This window comes from Pollachius pollachius (genome assembly GCF_949987615.1).
Source record: "Pollachius pollachius genome assembly, chromosome: 1".
Taxonomy (NCBI): Eukaryota; Metazoa; Chordata; class Actinopteri; order Gadiformes; family Gadidae; genus Pollachius; species Pollachius pollachius.
In genome coordinates, this window is record NC_136934.1 from 3,471,911 (window position 1) to 3,487,504 (window position 15,594).

Consider the following 15,594-nt stretch of genomic DNA (forward strand, 5'->3'; position numbering starts at 1 on the left):
CAGGTGCTCCCTGATCCCTACCAGTGGACGGCCCCCTCCGGCCGACAGCGCTGATCCTCTGGCCGGGCGGACGCGGCTCCCCGCGGTCACGGTGACCGTCTTCCCTCGGGCCCACGTGGGTCTCGTCACTCAACAGCGAGAACGTTAACGTCCCAGCGTTTGGTTTGGAGCAGGTTTTGTCATCGACTGTTAAATCTTCTCCACAAAGTGCTCCGGGAGTCGCTGCACTCGGGACAGAGCGTCTCGGCTCCACGCGGACATCAGCGGTGCCCTGCTGTACGGAAGAAGGCGATGTGTGAGACACAGCCTCCGTTTTGCGTCCACTGGTGCCCCCCAGTGGCAACATCTCGGTAGTTGAAGATGCGAGCGCCACACTGTAACCCCGTGTGTCGGCAGTCACAGAAACGACACCTGAATCACTAACGACGCCCCCTGTCGGCGTATGGTGGTATACCCGAGACTCCCAGACGCTCTCCGTTCCAAGTTTACGCTCGTTTTGTCGTTGCTGACCACCGGTGTGTTGGGTCCAAATGACTGGACCTCCCCCCTGAACCCCGGGGATCCCTTTGCCCTCGCGTTGAGCTGCACTCAGAGGCCAAGAGGAGACCCTGCTCATGACCTCACCAGTCCTTGACCTCTGACCTGGACCTCGGTCAGCTTCCTGTTTGGGCGGGACGTCCCCGATACTGAGGTAGGGCGTTTCCTCTGTGTAGACGGAGACGTGAGGCTGTCGCTGGTCAGGGTATCTCCGGCCCTCCTCTTGGGGACTGGTTCCCCTGGTTCCCCTACCCCCCCTCTCCACCTCCAGTCTGAAGTCGGGTTCTGCGGGGATCTGGGTCTGCTCTGGCTGGAGGTGATCCGCCTCACTTTGTTGCACTCCGAGTGAAACTTTCAAGCTGGGGGAAACTTTCCCACCGGGTGAAACTTTCCCTTCTTGTGCATTTTGCCCACCAGGTGAAAGTTTCACTCCTAGTAAATCTTTCCCTCCGGTTGAAACTTTCCCTCCGGGTGCATCTTTCCCAGCGGGCGAAACTTTCCCAGCTGAATCTTTCCCGATGGATGAAACTGAAACTTTCACACCGGATGAATCTTTCCCTCTGTGTGAATCTCTCCATACGCCACTATAAGGCGACGTTGACAGCACGGCATTGGCCGACTTTGCCCTGACGTTCGTAGAGTTAAACCTCGAGGCTCCATCCGCGTGCCAGTGAACGGTTTGAATGGTGTCTCTCTCCATTGGCCCAGAGGGAGGTCTAGGCTGCCGTGATTGGCCTGGTCGCCCCCCATTGGGGTCCTCTTCTGCCGAAGGTCCCGCCTTCACGGCTCTGTTCCTTCGCTTCCTCCCGTAGAGGCCCCCCATGAAGCAGCAGAGCCCGAGCAGAGCACCCAGAGGCACTGTGGACGGAAGGAGAGAGAGAGCGGCACCTTGTTACGTTACGTTAAGCAGAGGAAGCTGCTCCCCAAAATGACCTACAATGGAGAACATAGATCTTCAACATCCGAGTTGTGAGGGAAGCACAAACTGTTTAAAAAACAGGAAAGACTCAGTTTCAGACTCAGATTTACTTTTGTCTTCACATTTACATCAACATTCGGGGTATTTTAGCAGATGCTTTAATCCAAAGCGACTTACGATAAGTACATTTGTCAGAGGAAAGTCTAATTGTTTATACACGCAGAATAAAAAATATTTCTGAGTCTGAAAGTAAATCTGCACTGTTTACCAACTACTTTTGTATCACTTTTGCATCAGATTTAAAAAAATCAAAGTGCTTTCTAAAGTCCACAACAGTTTCCACATGTGTAAAGTTCCGCCACAACGGTATGTCTCAACAAAATGGCCGCCTCGATGTGTAACTGCCTTTTTAATTGGTGACCGTGCGTTAACCGCCCCACACGGACATCAAAGCCAGCCTACCAATCAGCCCGTACAGCGCGGCGACCGGAATGATCAAGGACGCTGGCCGGAGGCTGGCTGCAGTGGAAGACCACGGGGGCGATGATGTCATCAGCGGTGACGTCCAAACCGACGATGAAGGTGTGGCCCCACACACAGACACGCCCCAAACAGGTCGCCCCCAGAGGTGAGTTGGAGTACTGCAGGTGACCTCGTTCTCCTGCTCCAGCAACGACCGGTTCTTCAGATCTGAGATACAGGGATCATAATAACGCCACCGACCATTTCCTGCCCCGTGCTGACATGACTTCACACTATCCCCAGACTGTTTAACGTTTGAACTACACCTTGGATCTGTCCTTTAATGCCTAGTTATGCTAATAGTCTCTTATCAAGTATACTGAGCATGTGAATTTGTTGGGGACTACGACTAGGCTGACGAGATGAGACTAGACTACGACTAGACGGACTACATGAGACTAGACTATGACTAGATGAGACTAGACTACGACTAGACGGACTAGATGAGACTACGGCTAGACTGACTAGATGAGACTAGACTAAGACTAGGCTGACAAGATGAGACTAAACTGACTAGACTACGACTAGATGAGACTAAACTATGACTAAATTAGACTAGATGAGACTATGACTAGACTGACTAGATGAGACTAAAATATGACTAGATGAGACTAGACTACGACTAGATGAGATTAAACTATGAATAGACAAGACTAAACTATGACTAGATGAGACTAGACTGACTAGATGAGACTAAACTATGAATAGATGAGACTAGACTACGACTAGATGAGATTAAACTATGAAAAGACAAGACTAGACTATGACTAGATGAGACTATACTATGACTAGATGAGACTAGACTGACTAGATAAGACTAGAGTATGACTTGATGAGACTAGACTACGACTAGACTTACTAGACTACATCTAGATGAGACTAGACTATGACTAGATGAGACTAAACTACGACTAGATGAGACTAGACTATGACTAGATGAGACTAGACTACGACTAGATGAGACTAGACTATGACTAGATGAGACTAGACTATGACTAGATGAGACTAGACTACGACTAGATGAGACTAGACTACGACTAGATGAGACTAGACTATGACTAGATGTTCTAGAACAGGGCTCTGAATTTATCCTGGGCTGAATGTCTGACCTGGAGACGCAGGCCTCATTTGGACCGTCGTGTTTTCTGTTGATTTCGTGCGTTACAAATAACACGCATGTCGAGCATCACATGACCTGAAGCGCGACCCACCTCTGATGAGGTCCACAGAGTCCGCCGCCCCGCAGGAACAGTCCCAGGGGTTCCCCGCCAGCCCCCACACGGCGGTGCCGGCCGAGTCCAGGAGCTGGGGCGACACCCGGGTCAGACGGTTCCTGGACAGATCCAGAGACACCAGGAGGGTCTGCGGGAGGAAGCTGCCCGGATCCACCGCTCGGATCCGGTTCCTGGACAGGTTGAGCCTGGTGAGGCCCGGCAGCCTGCCCAGCGTGGACACACTCAGGACCTCGATGTGGTTCCCCACCAGGCTGAGGCCCTCGAGGGCAGCGGCGGTGTCGGGGCTGAACCAGGCCGGGTCTATCTGGGTGAGGGCGTTCTCGTCCAGGATGAGGGTCCGGAGGCTCTGGAAGGAGGCCAGGGCCCCTGGGACCATCTCCGTCATGTGGCCCTTGATGGTGAGCCGGGTGATGTTCTCCAGGTTCTTACTGCGGAGCATGGTGGAGTTGATCCAGAGCAGGTCTGGGATCAGCACCAGCAGGGACGAGTACCCTGGGCTGAAAACTGGACGGGGTGTTCAATCGTGTCATCAGTCTGACATGTCATTAAAGGGGACATACCATTCCACCAGGTGTGAGTGTGATTAGCCATTACAAGCCGTTTTGCAAATGTGCAGCTCCTGACATCACAGGTGGCTGTGTCCACCTAGATGTGTGCTGGATAGATCGGGCTACCAGCCTACCCAGTGGACTGCGGCAAACGTTGCTCATCTAGCCGTCACACATCTAGGTGGACACGCCCACCTGTGATGTCAGAAGCTGCAGTTTTAAAACGTTGTATTGGATCACACTCACAGCTGGTGGTATAACATGTCCCCTTTAACTCACATACCATGACAGTGGTATATGAGTCAATTAGTTATTGAGTTAAAGATAAACGAGATAAACGTAAAACAACCAGGGTTTCTTTCCAATAATTTTCTCATACCGTTGTGATGGTATTCAAGTGAGTGACATAAAAAAAGAATGTAATAGAAAAACTGTGATTGAGTGAAGGGATAAATATGTAAAACAAAATATTTTATTTTTATAGGGTTTATTCATTTGATGCATTATATAAGGTTAGGGTTAGACAGCGTAGAAATAGTTATTAGTTACATTTATTGGTAATACATAAGTGTTCGTCCATTATGGAACACACCACTATACAAACTAGTAACAATGTAAAGTTTGACACAATTCTGTTAATGTAGTGAAGGGACGGAGAGTCTTACCTGTTGGTATCTTCTGGCAGACGAGTGTTTGCCCGTCTGCAATACAAGCCTGACCCAGTGCCAGATGTTCACACAGCAGCCACAGAGCCACTGAGTACAGCACCGCTGTAAGTATGAAACATCCTCAGGTTAGTCACCTTTACAGGTTTGGATTTGAAAGTAATTTGTGATGTCAACTTACCAAGCATAGTAGTTTCAGAAAGACTGTAGTTTCCAAAGACTCATGGGAGGTATCAGGAGACAATGGTGTCGAGTCTGTCGACTGACAAGTACGATAAACCTGTGAACCTCCAGCAGAGATTAAAGTGCCGGTAACCATAGCATCTGCATGTTGTTGGGTGGGCTTTGCTATGGGGATGGTCAAGTTAAGAGTACCGCTGTTCCAGTTGGTTAATGGTGTGAGTTAGAGAGGTAAAATCACAACAAACCGCATTGTGGAGGTGGACTTTCAAGTCGGGCCCTTTTGGAAAGACCTTAAGCCTTGACTAACTTAAAAAAACGTAAAACGTAGAGGAAAAATGTAATGCCACTGTGGCGATAAACAGACCAATTAAGTGAATGTCGGTGAGATTAAGGTAAAGGTCGAATCAACACAGAGGCGTAACAAGGAAGTGATTCACACAAAGCATCAAATAAAACCATGAGAAAGTATAAAATGAAAATGTGTTTATTTACTTGACAGTTTATTATGATTCAGTGCTTCCTCTGAAATATAAATAGATGGTATGGGGTCAGGGCAACAGACTACGGCACGATAGTGTTAACAAACATGGTGACTGACGCCAATACAATCTTTTAGTGAACATAAAAAGACACGTACAATAAAAAAGATCTATCCCAAAAAATAAGAATCAAAAAATGCAGCAAATTATGAATCAAGTATCCTAGCTATTTTGCGGGGACCGGGGTACAGCAGTAGTTTAGAGTCAGTATTTTAATCCTAGCGTTTGCTCCACTCACAAAGCCTATAGGGAGTGTTTTTCAAAAATAAAATGCCATATTCATTTCCATCCTGCATTGTATATCGACTTAATGAAAAAGGTGAATTCTCCCCACACTGCTTTGCAAAAATGCCCCATCTCAACATCAAAAGCATAGACTTCAAAATTATAGGATGTTACGTTTTCTACGATAACACATTTTCCAAGACCATTCTTACAAGTCCCCTTTCTTCGTTGCTAGATGTTCCTTTGTAAGTGTCTAAAAATATGGAGAGTTGAGGAAAACCAAGAACCAAGATGGAGACTTTTGACGCAGTGTTGCAAACAAATAAAGTGCACGTGCAACACTCGGGTTGTTCAATAGGCCCACGAAGGGTTTCTAAAGCACTTGGACGTTAACAACAAAAGATTCGAGAGGGAGAGCGAGAGACAAGGAAAGGGGGAAAGATGAGAGAGAGAGAGAGAGAGAGAGAGAGAGAAAGTGACCACATTGTAGTGCTTGACCACACCTTGAGGAATGTTCTTTAATGTTGGTAAATAACCCACCAAGCAGGCAACACCCCTGTGGTTACAACACATGGTACAGCCCTGTCCTCACAACACATGGTACATCCCTTTATAGAAGAAGAACCCGCCATGGGGATGATGGGGCGTGGCATGCCCTGCATCTCGCAGGTGGGTGTGGTTGGTAGGTTGATAGGTTGGTGGGGTGGGTGGGTGTGGTCGGTAGGGTGGGTGGGGTGGGTAGGGTTGGCGGGGTTTGGGTGGCTGGGTGTCAGATGGAGTGGGGTCAGGGTATTCGGGCGGGGAGTATTTTTGGAGCATAAGTATACACTGCATGGGGAAAAGCCCCGACACGATGTGTTTATGATTACAATTCAAGTGCCGAGTGGAGACGGAACACGTCGAAGCTCTAGACGTCAGAGAAGCGCCGTTATGGAGAAACAAAAGACTTCCGCTTGAACCCCGCTACACAGAAAGAATAGAAACCAACCTAAACACCAATTAAAAACAGCATCATTTCTTTGTACCAAAGCTTACCACTCAACCCTCGCCAACAGCGGGGTGTCAACAAATAAAGCGTAGTGTGTATCCAACATGAGCGACCTGGAAATGGTCCTCAACACACAGCCCGGGCTACATGTTCAGCGTGCGTTAAAAGGCGGGTGAATAAATAGACGACAGAACCACGATGATGCGTGAAAAGGCCGACGTATGTCTAAAGGGCGACCCCAGACACTGAAAAACATCGTTCTGAGCAGCAGGTTCGAAGACCCCCAGCGAGGCAAAAGTGGTAATGCCAGCCGAGTGGACCGTCCGGTGGCTCCGTCTCCCGGGTACGGGGGTGGTGGCGGTGGTGTTCGCACTGTAGAACCAGCAAAACGCCCCGATAACGGACGCCGACCGCTCCCCGGAACTCAAGACTACTCAGAGAGACAGAGTCACGCGGGGCCACTCTCTCCCTCTCAATCCTTCCCGGCAGGAGGTGGAATATTCAACCCCGTGAGTCCGAGAGGGGGGGGGGGGGAGATGAGGAGGAGGAGGAGGAGAGGGGGGGGGAAGATGGCTGCAGCACTGTGTCTGACCGGCCGACCGTGACGATGATGCCAAAACCAACACGTACTCCATGTACAAAAAGTAATGTCCACACATGAGCGTTAAAGAAACAAATGCCACATGCTTGATTCGCGGTCGCGGTAGAAAAAAACGAGTCGTCTCGACACAGACGCCGAGGAGACGGTGAATCGCAATTTAAATGGCATTCCCTTTCATGAGCACCGACCCCTTGACGATACACACACGCACGCACACACACAAGCGACCACACACACACGCGTGCTCGCGCACAACTACGTCACCCGTCACTGTCTTTAACACCTATGGGATTGCCACGCGGTCCGTACGTGCAGACCCCTGGAGGGCGAGTGCCAGACCCAGGGCGGTGGGTCCACTGAGCCGGGGGTCCGCGGCCAATCCAGGGAACAAGCAGAGTGGAGAGGGAGGGTCGGCAGGAGGAGGAGGAGGAGGAGGAGGAGGAGGAGCAGTAAGGGGGGTCAGCGCCTGGGCTATTTGGCGCTCTTCTTTGGCACGGCGCCCCTCTTGGCCTGCCACAGGTGGTTGTGGATGGTGAGGGCGTCCACGCTCACCGACACCGTCTTGGCGGGGATGGCGGTGAACTGCTTGCGGTCCGAGCTGTACTTGTACATCTTGTCGATCATCTTCTTGGTGATGCTCTTGGGCCCCGAGCCCGTCACCTTGTGCATCTCCTCCGTGTCGGGGACGAAGGTGTAGAGCGAGCGGAACTGGCAGCCGCCGTCCCGGAACAGGATCATCAGGTGGTTGGAGTCGCTGCGCTCCAGCTCCTGGTTACACAGAGGAGGAGGACGGGTTGATTCATTCATTCATTCATTCACTCTCCAGCTCCTGGTTACACAGAGGAGGAGGACGGGTTGATTCATTCATTCATTCATTCACTCTCCAGCTCCTGGTTACACAGAGGAGGAGGACGGGTTGATTCATTCATTCATTCACTCTCCAGCTCCTGGTTACACAGAGGAGGAGGACAGGTTGATACATCATTCATTCACTCTCCAGCTCCTGGTTACACAGAGGAGGAGGACGGGTTGATACATCATTCATTCATTAATTCATTCACTAATTCATTCATTCACTCTCCAGCTCCTGGTTACACAGAGGAGGAGGACGGGTTCATACATCATTCATTCATTCACTCTCCAGCTCCTGGTTACACAGAGGAGGACGGGTTGATACATCATTCATTCATTCACACTCCAGCTCCTGGTTACACAGAGGAGGAGGACGGGTTGATTCATTCATTCATTCATTCATTCATTCATTCATTCATTCATTCATTCACTCTCCAGCTCCTGGTTACACAGAGGAGGAGGACTGGTTGATACATCGTTCATTCATTCATTCACTCTCCAGCTCCTGGTTACACAGAGGAGGAGGATGGGTTGATTCATTCATTCATTCATTCATTCATTCATTCACTCTCCAGCTCCTGGTTACACAGAGGAGGAGGACTGGTTGATACATCGTTCATTCATTCATTCACTCTCCAGCTCCTGGTTACACAGAGGAGGAGGATGGGTTGATACATCATTCATTCATTCACTCTCCAGCTCCTGGTTACACAGAGGAGGAGAATGATTCAAATACCTAATTTATTCATTAATTAATTCATCCATTCGTTCATTTACTCTGAATTATTATTTAATTATTTAATTATTACTCTATTATTCCAGTCTTTACTCTACGATAAAACTATTCTTATAGAAATCGCCCTGCCATCCATTTGGGCTCTTGGAGGGAAGTTATTATTCTAGATTCAAAAGCCCATCTCAGCCCATGTTGTAACTAACAACAAACAAACTGATAAGTACAGTCAACAGTCAAGTTTGGTTTATAAAGCCCTAAATGAGAGCCATCAAGGGGCTTACAGCTGGCGTCACACTTCTGAATGTTCGTCTGCGATGTCATTAGAGTTAAGACATAAACTTGCTCTCGCCAATGGAACATGGAGTGACTAACTGGAAAAGTCCCAACATGTTTGGTTAATTCTACTTCTTATAGAGAAGCTTTTCCCGACACAAGCACAATAGAAAGTATTTTAGTGCAGCTCATTCTTTCTGAATTAATAAAGGATAAATGAATAAAACCCTTGCATCTCCAAGGAGCGTACGCACAGAGAATCAGATCCTGGCTAAGGGTCCGATGCACCAGGTGGCACATCGGTGGCGTTCATTACCAACTCCGACCACGAGATTGGCAGGCGATCAAGCACGGAAAGGGAAGCAGCAGGAATGTCTCACTGGACGGCGAAGCGACAGCTCATCTCTGAATTGGAGAGCTGTCTACATGTGGATCAATAAAGCTCATCTCATCTTCTCTGTCCCTCCTGAGGTTACGGAGCAGGGCTGAGGAACTTCTGTTTCCAGACGCAGCAAGTATGAAGCCATGCATGCGTCTGGAGAACATCCTTTAGTCCGTGTACACGTTCCATTTATGCTACTGCAGCACGTGCTCATTCTGCCGTAGCAAGTGACAAGCTCACGACAACCTGCCCCCCCGATGATACATGCTACATCCCTTAGCCCACAGGTCACTGTATGCCCCTACGTTGTTTTGTGTGGCCCTAACGTTTAAGACTCAGGAGCAGAGATCTCCTATGGACTCAGGGGGCCCCAGCCTGGGCCCTGAGGTAGGGTTAGGGTAAGGAGGTCACGGTGGAGGTACCTCCAGGATCTGGTTCTTCTGGGGCTCGTTGACCTTCCCCGCCAGGCAGCAGTGGGAGATGGCGTTGTGGATGATGGGCTTGTTGGACTTGGCGCTGGGCTCCTTGAACAGCTTGGGACCTGGAGGGGAAGAGGAGGAGGAACGATTCATTAGGAGGGACTTCTGCAGAGCGGTGTTGGGGTCTGTTACTGTCTGATACTGACCAGTGTGCACCACCATGGAGTTAGATACTGACCAGTGTGCTACGCCATAGAGGTGATGGAGGGGATAGAGGTGATTCTGACCAGTGTACTCAGCCATGGAGGTGATACTGACTAAAGTACTCCACAGTAGATGAGATACTGACTAGTGTACTCCACCATGAAGGTGATGGAGGTGATTCTGACCAGTGTACTCTGTGATGGAGGAGGTATATTGACCAGTGTACTCAGCCATGGAGGTGGTAAACTGACCAGTGTACTCTGGGGTGGAGGTGACGGAGGCGGTGCACTCACCAGTGTACTCAGCCATGGAGGTGACGGAGGAGGCAGTGGAGCCGTTGTCCCAGTCCCTCTCCGCCATGCGACTGGGGTTTCGGCTGCCAGGGAAGGATTCCACCGAGTCACAGCTGGAACAAGAGACAAGATATAAATATATACTTTTTATGTATTTCTTTCTGCATCGCAACTCGTATTGTGTATACATATACTTCATCTTCTCTTTTTGTAGTACGCTTGGTTTTTGTTAATAATTCTACTGATATGCTGTCCTTTTTCCTAGAAGCTTTGGAATATTAAAGAATCTTGTAGGATGGTACTGATGCACTTGCTGGTAGAATGATGAGTGATAGACGGGAGGGAGGAAGGAAAGGAGGGAGGGATAGGAGAGGACGAAGGATTCACGGAAGGCTTGAGCAAAGGTGAAGAGAAGAGAGGAGAGTTGTCAAGGCAGCAGTTCCACCCCAGTAGATCTCGAGGCCAGACTAGACTCAATACACAACGCTGACTTACAGTAGGTTCCTAACCTAGCTGGTCCCCTTTAGGACTTAATTATTGATTGATTGTTCCACGTAATGCGAGGCTTCTCCATTTCAATACATATTCTACAAATGGGATACTTTGACAGTGAACTTCATCATATAAATAAAGTCCTGGTTTTAATAATTTCATAATGATGCCCTAACACTTGCTGGGTTTGCCTGGTATTCCAGGCTGTGTGTGTGTGTGTGTGTGTGTGTGTGTGTGTGTGTGTGTGTGTGTGTGTGTGTGTGTGTGTGTGTGTGTGGGGCCCCTGGGCCAGGAGCCTACCGTTGGGAGCCGGCCCCTCCAGAGTTGACGCTGTCGGCCTCGTTGGTGGCGGCCGAGGCCAGGGACAGACTGGAGCCCGACTGGGCACTGCTCAGGTTGTCAGCTGGAGGAAACAACACAGAAGAACCTCATCAACATCATCCTCCACTGAGTGGAATCACACAGAGGAACCTCATCAACATCATCCTCCACTGAGTGGAATCACACAGAGGAACCTCATCAACATCATCCTCCACTGAGCGGAATCACACAGAGGAACCTCATCAACATCATCCTCCACTGAGTGGAATCACACAGAGGAACCTCATCAACATCATCCTCCACTGAGGGGAATCACACAGAGGAACCTCATCAACATCATCCTCCACTGAGCGGAATCACACAGAGGAACCTCATCAACATCATCCTCCACTGAGTGGAATCACACAGAGGAACCTCATCAACATCATCCTCCACTGAGTGGAATCACACAGAGGAACCTCATCAACATCATCCTCCACTGAGTGGAATCACACAGAGGAACCTCATCAACATCATCCTCCACTGAAGGAGTGTGTGGTGCGTGTGTGAAGGATTTTAATCACATTTTTTATCTCTTGATTTCTACTTGTGTATTCTCTACTTTGGCGCTTAAATTTCCCGTAAGGGATGAACATTTATCATATAACTCCATTCAATATGAAGAATTTTACCAAAAGTAAAACAGCAAACATTGTTTTTGTGCCCCAAAGCCCATCATTACCTCTTGCTGAAAGTGTTTTTTCTCCCATTTCTTGGCTGCACAAAGAACTGGTACTGCATGGTCTAGTTTACAGCAGCACCATTTATTGTATGCTGTACGTCCTTGAACTTAATGTATGCACTTATTCAATGTTGTACGCAGGCACGGTGCCAGGATTCCAGTTGTGGATGGGCCAGACCAATTGTTGGTGGTCCTTAAATTAAAAACATTATCAAATCCTTGTTTAACCTAATACAAATGACTGACTAATATACTGTTATATTATCTGTGCATAACAGCTTGATGCTCTTTAAATATTTTGTTGCATTGTAAAAAGTTTCGGTGCATAGGACGACCTATCCGGGATCGCTCCTTGGGCCTTTTTACACTGCCAAGCCGGTTTGGTCGCGGCTTGGCACGAAGGAACGTTCCTCTGCGTCTTTCTCGTAGATCACCTTCTCTACCATGACGGTCAGCAGCTCGCGGATTTCACCGTCTCTCCAGTTAGAACTTCTCTTGTGGATATCGCTGCGTTATGGTCTCTGTGGTAGAGACAACGCAGCAACACGTCTACCCATAAATGTTGTTCCCCGTTCCCCTCATTCTCCGTTCCATTTCGAAACGTGTTTGGACAGCATGTTTTATTTTGCTAGTTTTATTAAAATTAATTAATTAATTAAGGCCGCCACCAGGGGGCGCCCCCAGCGCGTTTGTCAACGCATTTGCCGCCCTAGTGGTAAAAGTGGTCAGGAATCGAGTATTTCCCACAGTTTAGTTATGCTCGTATAACATGAGGCCGACTGTTTCAGAATTCTGTTTAATTGTTTTAAGTTTTCAACAATATTTCGATATCATTAGCAACAGACTGAGCTTGGCTTATTAAACAAAGAAGATGCATTAAATTGTAGCCTAGGCTACTACGAGATAATAACTAATACTATAGCCTAGTGCGAATTTCACGGTCATCCACGAAGATAACAGTTCTTTAGCGCAAATCGGATCAAGCATCAATATCAACAAAGATTGCTACATTGCAAAAATAAAGCATTTCAAAATATATATATCTTTTTTTTTCAATAAAAGTTTTGGGTGGGCCTGTCTAACAGTGGGTGGTGCTAGGTCCGTCAGGCCCACCCATAACGCCGTGCCTGGTTGTACGTCCTTGCACTTACGATGCAAAAAAAGTAATTAGCATCGTATCCTAGCTATCTTTGTTGTATACGGGGAATGGGTTAACCTAACAATCGTTAATGCTTGGCACTTGGTTCTAATGAACATCCTTACAGTACCGACAGCGATATGTTGTCGTTTCTTCTGACAAATGTACAAATTTTAAGTCGCTTTCGTTATAAGCATCTGCTAAATGCCATGAAATGTAAACGTTTAAAGCATAATTTAGACACAGGTAGGCCAGAGGAGATCTGGAGGAGCTCTTACGCATGGAAGAAGTGCACTTGTCGCTGGCCGACTCCTCCCTGAAGACGGACTTGGGCCGGGCCTTCTGCTTGGGTTTGGGGGTCTTGGGGAGTTTGGGGAGCTTGGGCCGGGCCAGGCCCTGCTCCTCCAGCAGCTCCTGCTGCTTGCGCCGCAGGTACTCCTGCTTGATCAGCTCCCGCCGCACCTTCTCCTCCTCCTTCTTCCGCTGGTCCTCGTCCGCCTTCCGCCTGGGGAGGCATTACCGTACCGTAAGTTACAGAGCACATTATCATGTGGTTACTGTTGGAAACATTATCATATTCTTACTATATATTATATACTAGATACCATTATCATATCGTAAGTTACAGAGTACATTATCATATCCTTACTATATATTATATACTAGATACCATTATCATATCGTATGTTACAGATACATTATCATATGGTTACTGTTGGAAACATTATCATATCCTTACTATATATTATATACTCGATACCATTATCATATCGTAAGTTACAGAGTACATTATCATGTGGTTACTGTTGGAAACATTATCATGTCCTTACTATATATTATATACTAGATACCATCATCATATCGTAAGTTACAGAGTACATTATCATATCCTTACTATGTATTATATACTAGACACCATAATCATATGGTAAGTTACAGGGTACATTATCATGTGGTTACTGTTGGAAACATTATCATATTCTTACTATATATTATATACTAGATACCATTATCATATCGTAAGTTACAGAGTACATTATCATGTGGTTACTGTTGGAAACATTATCATGTCCTGACTATATATTATATACTAGATACCATCATCATATCGTAAGTTACAGAGTACATTATCATATCCTTACTATATATTATATACTAGATACCATTATCATATCGTATGTTACAGAGTACATTATCATATGGTTACTGTTGGAAACATTATCATATCCTTACTATATATTATATACTAGATACCATTATCATATCGTAAGTTACAGGGTACATTATCATATGGTTACTGTTGGAAACATTATTATATCCTTACTACTAGATACTATATATTATATACTAGATACCATTATCATATCGTATGTTACAGAGTAAATTATTATATGGTTACTGTTAGATACATTATTATATAGATAGTGTCATAGACGACATTATCATATTGTTTGTGTTACAGTCCACATTATGATATCTTTACATGTACATTATGATTCCTTTAAAGGGCTCATGTCATGCCACCAGGTGTGGCTGTGATTAGCTGGTACAAGGCCGTTTGGTACAGGGAGCGAATGATTTTCATAGTGACATCCCAAGTGGGCGTGTACCAGCTTGTACCAGCTAATCACCCCCACACCTGTTGGCATGACATGAGCCCTTTAGGAGTACAATTAGGGCATTTGGCAGACACTTTTATCCAAAGCGAATTACTTTGGTTAATACACACATTGACACACCGACAGCAGAGTCGACCATGCAAGGCGACAGCCAGCTCGTCAGGAGCAGTTAGGGTTAAGTGTCTCGCTCAGGGACACATCAACACTCAGCTAGGAGGAGCTGGGGATCGAACTAGCAACGTTTCGGTTACAAGACATCTACCTCCTGAGCTAAGCCGACCCATGAGTACATCATGATATTGTTAATGTTGGCGTATGTTATCAGTCTGCGGGCGTGCCCTGTGTGGGTGTGGGATTAGACTGTGGGTGTAGACTGTGGGTCTAGACCAGGGGGGCCCAAATTCTTCCCAGTGGAGGGCCAAAATGTAATCGTGGGGAGGCTCGTGGGCCAAAATTTAAATTTTTCAGTATATTTAGTCAAATATGTGGGAGGCGGCTGAACAGGATAGGAGCTCAACAGTGCCACCCTACCATCAATGTATCACAATGTTATTCTAGGGTCAGGAATGGAAGTGCACCAATAAATAACATTCAATGAGAGCGAGCGCAGATTCCGAGCGCTGATGGCGGAAAACAATAATATATACAGTGGGTAAGGCGCGGGCCGAATAAAATCGGTCGCGGGCCAAGTTTGGCCCGCGGGCCCCAAATTGGGCAGCCCTGGTCTAGACTCTAGGCGCGGTCTCACCTTGCTTCCTCCCTCTTCAGCTCAGACTCCGCCTCCAGCTGGTACTTCCGGAGGCGCGCCTCCTCAGCCTTCTTCTGCTGCTTCAGCAGGAAGGCGGCACGCTTCTTGGCCAGCTCGTCCTCCGCCTTCTGCTCGTCCTGGAACACCGTAACAACATTCCCACGTCATCGTCGCTCCCCTTACCGAGGTTCTGTGTCGGAGTTTCTGGCCATCCGAAACTCCGATACACTCCTTTCATTCAAAAGTCAACTTAAAACCTACCTCTTCAGGACCACCTACAACATCTGACTAATCGTCCTCCGCCATCTTCCGCACTCTCTCTCTATCTTAATGTGTTGTCTATTGTTGTGCTGTTGTTTATTTTCCTTTTTGTTTGAGTGTGTCTGCACTGTCTGTATGTATTCAATTTTGTAAGGTGTCTTTGAGTATTTGGA

The 15,594-nt window shown here is 47.4% G+C and overlaps 1 protein-coding gene across 2 annotated transcripts in view; it reads right to left on the bottom strand.

The window, feature by feature from the left end:
- Nucleotides 1–5,098: 5,098 nt before the first annotated feature.
- The window catches only part of camsap1b (calmodulin regulated spectrin-associated protein 1b), a 34,349-nt gene continuing 23,853 nt past the window's right edge, over nucleotides 5,099–15,594 (bottom strand). For both annotated transcript variants that reach the window (XM_079751753.1, XM_079751752.1), the window contains 6 exons: nucleotides 15,161–15,297; nucleotides 13,072–13,298; nucleotides 10,914–11,016; nucleotides 10,122–10,234; nucleotides 9,628–9,746; nucleotides 5,099–7,730 (listed from right to left, as the gene is read on the bottom strand). In XM_079751753.1, the coding sequence (XP_079607879.1) occupies nucleotides 7,434–7,730; nucleotides 9,628–9,746; nucleotides 10,122–10,234; nucleotides 10,914–11,016; nucleotides 13,072–13,298; nucleotides 15,161–15,297 (996 nt within the window). In that variant the 3' untranslated portion in view covers nucleotides 5,099–7,433. The remainder of the gene's footprint in view (nucleotides 7,731–9,627; nucleotides 9,747–10,121; nucleotides 10,235–10,913; nucleotides 11,017–13,071; nucleotides 13,299–15,160; nucleotides 15,298–15,594) is intronic.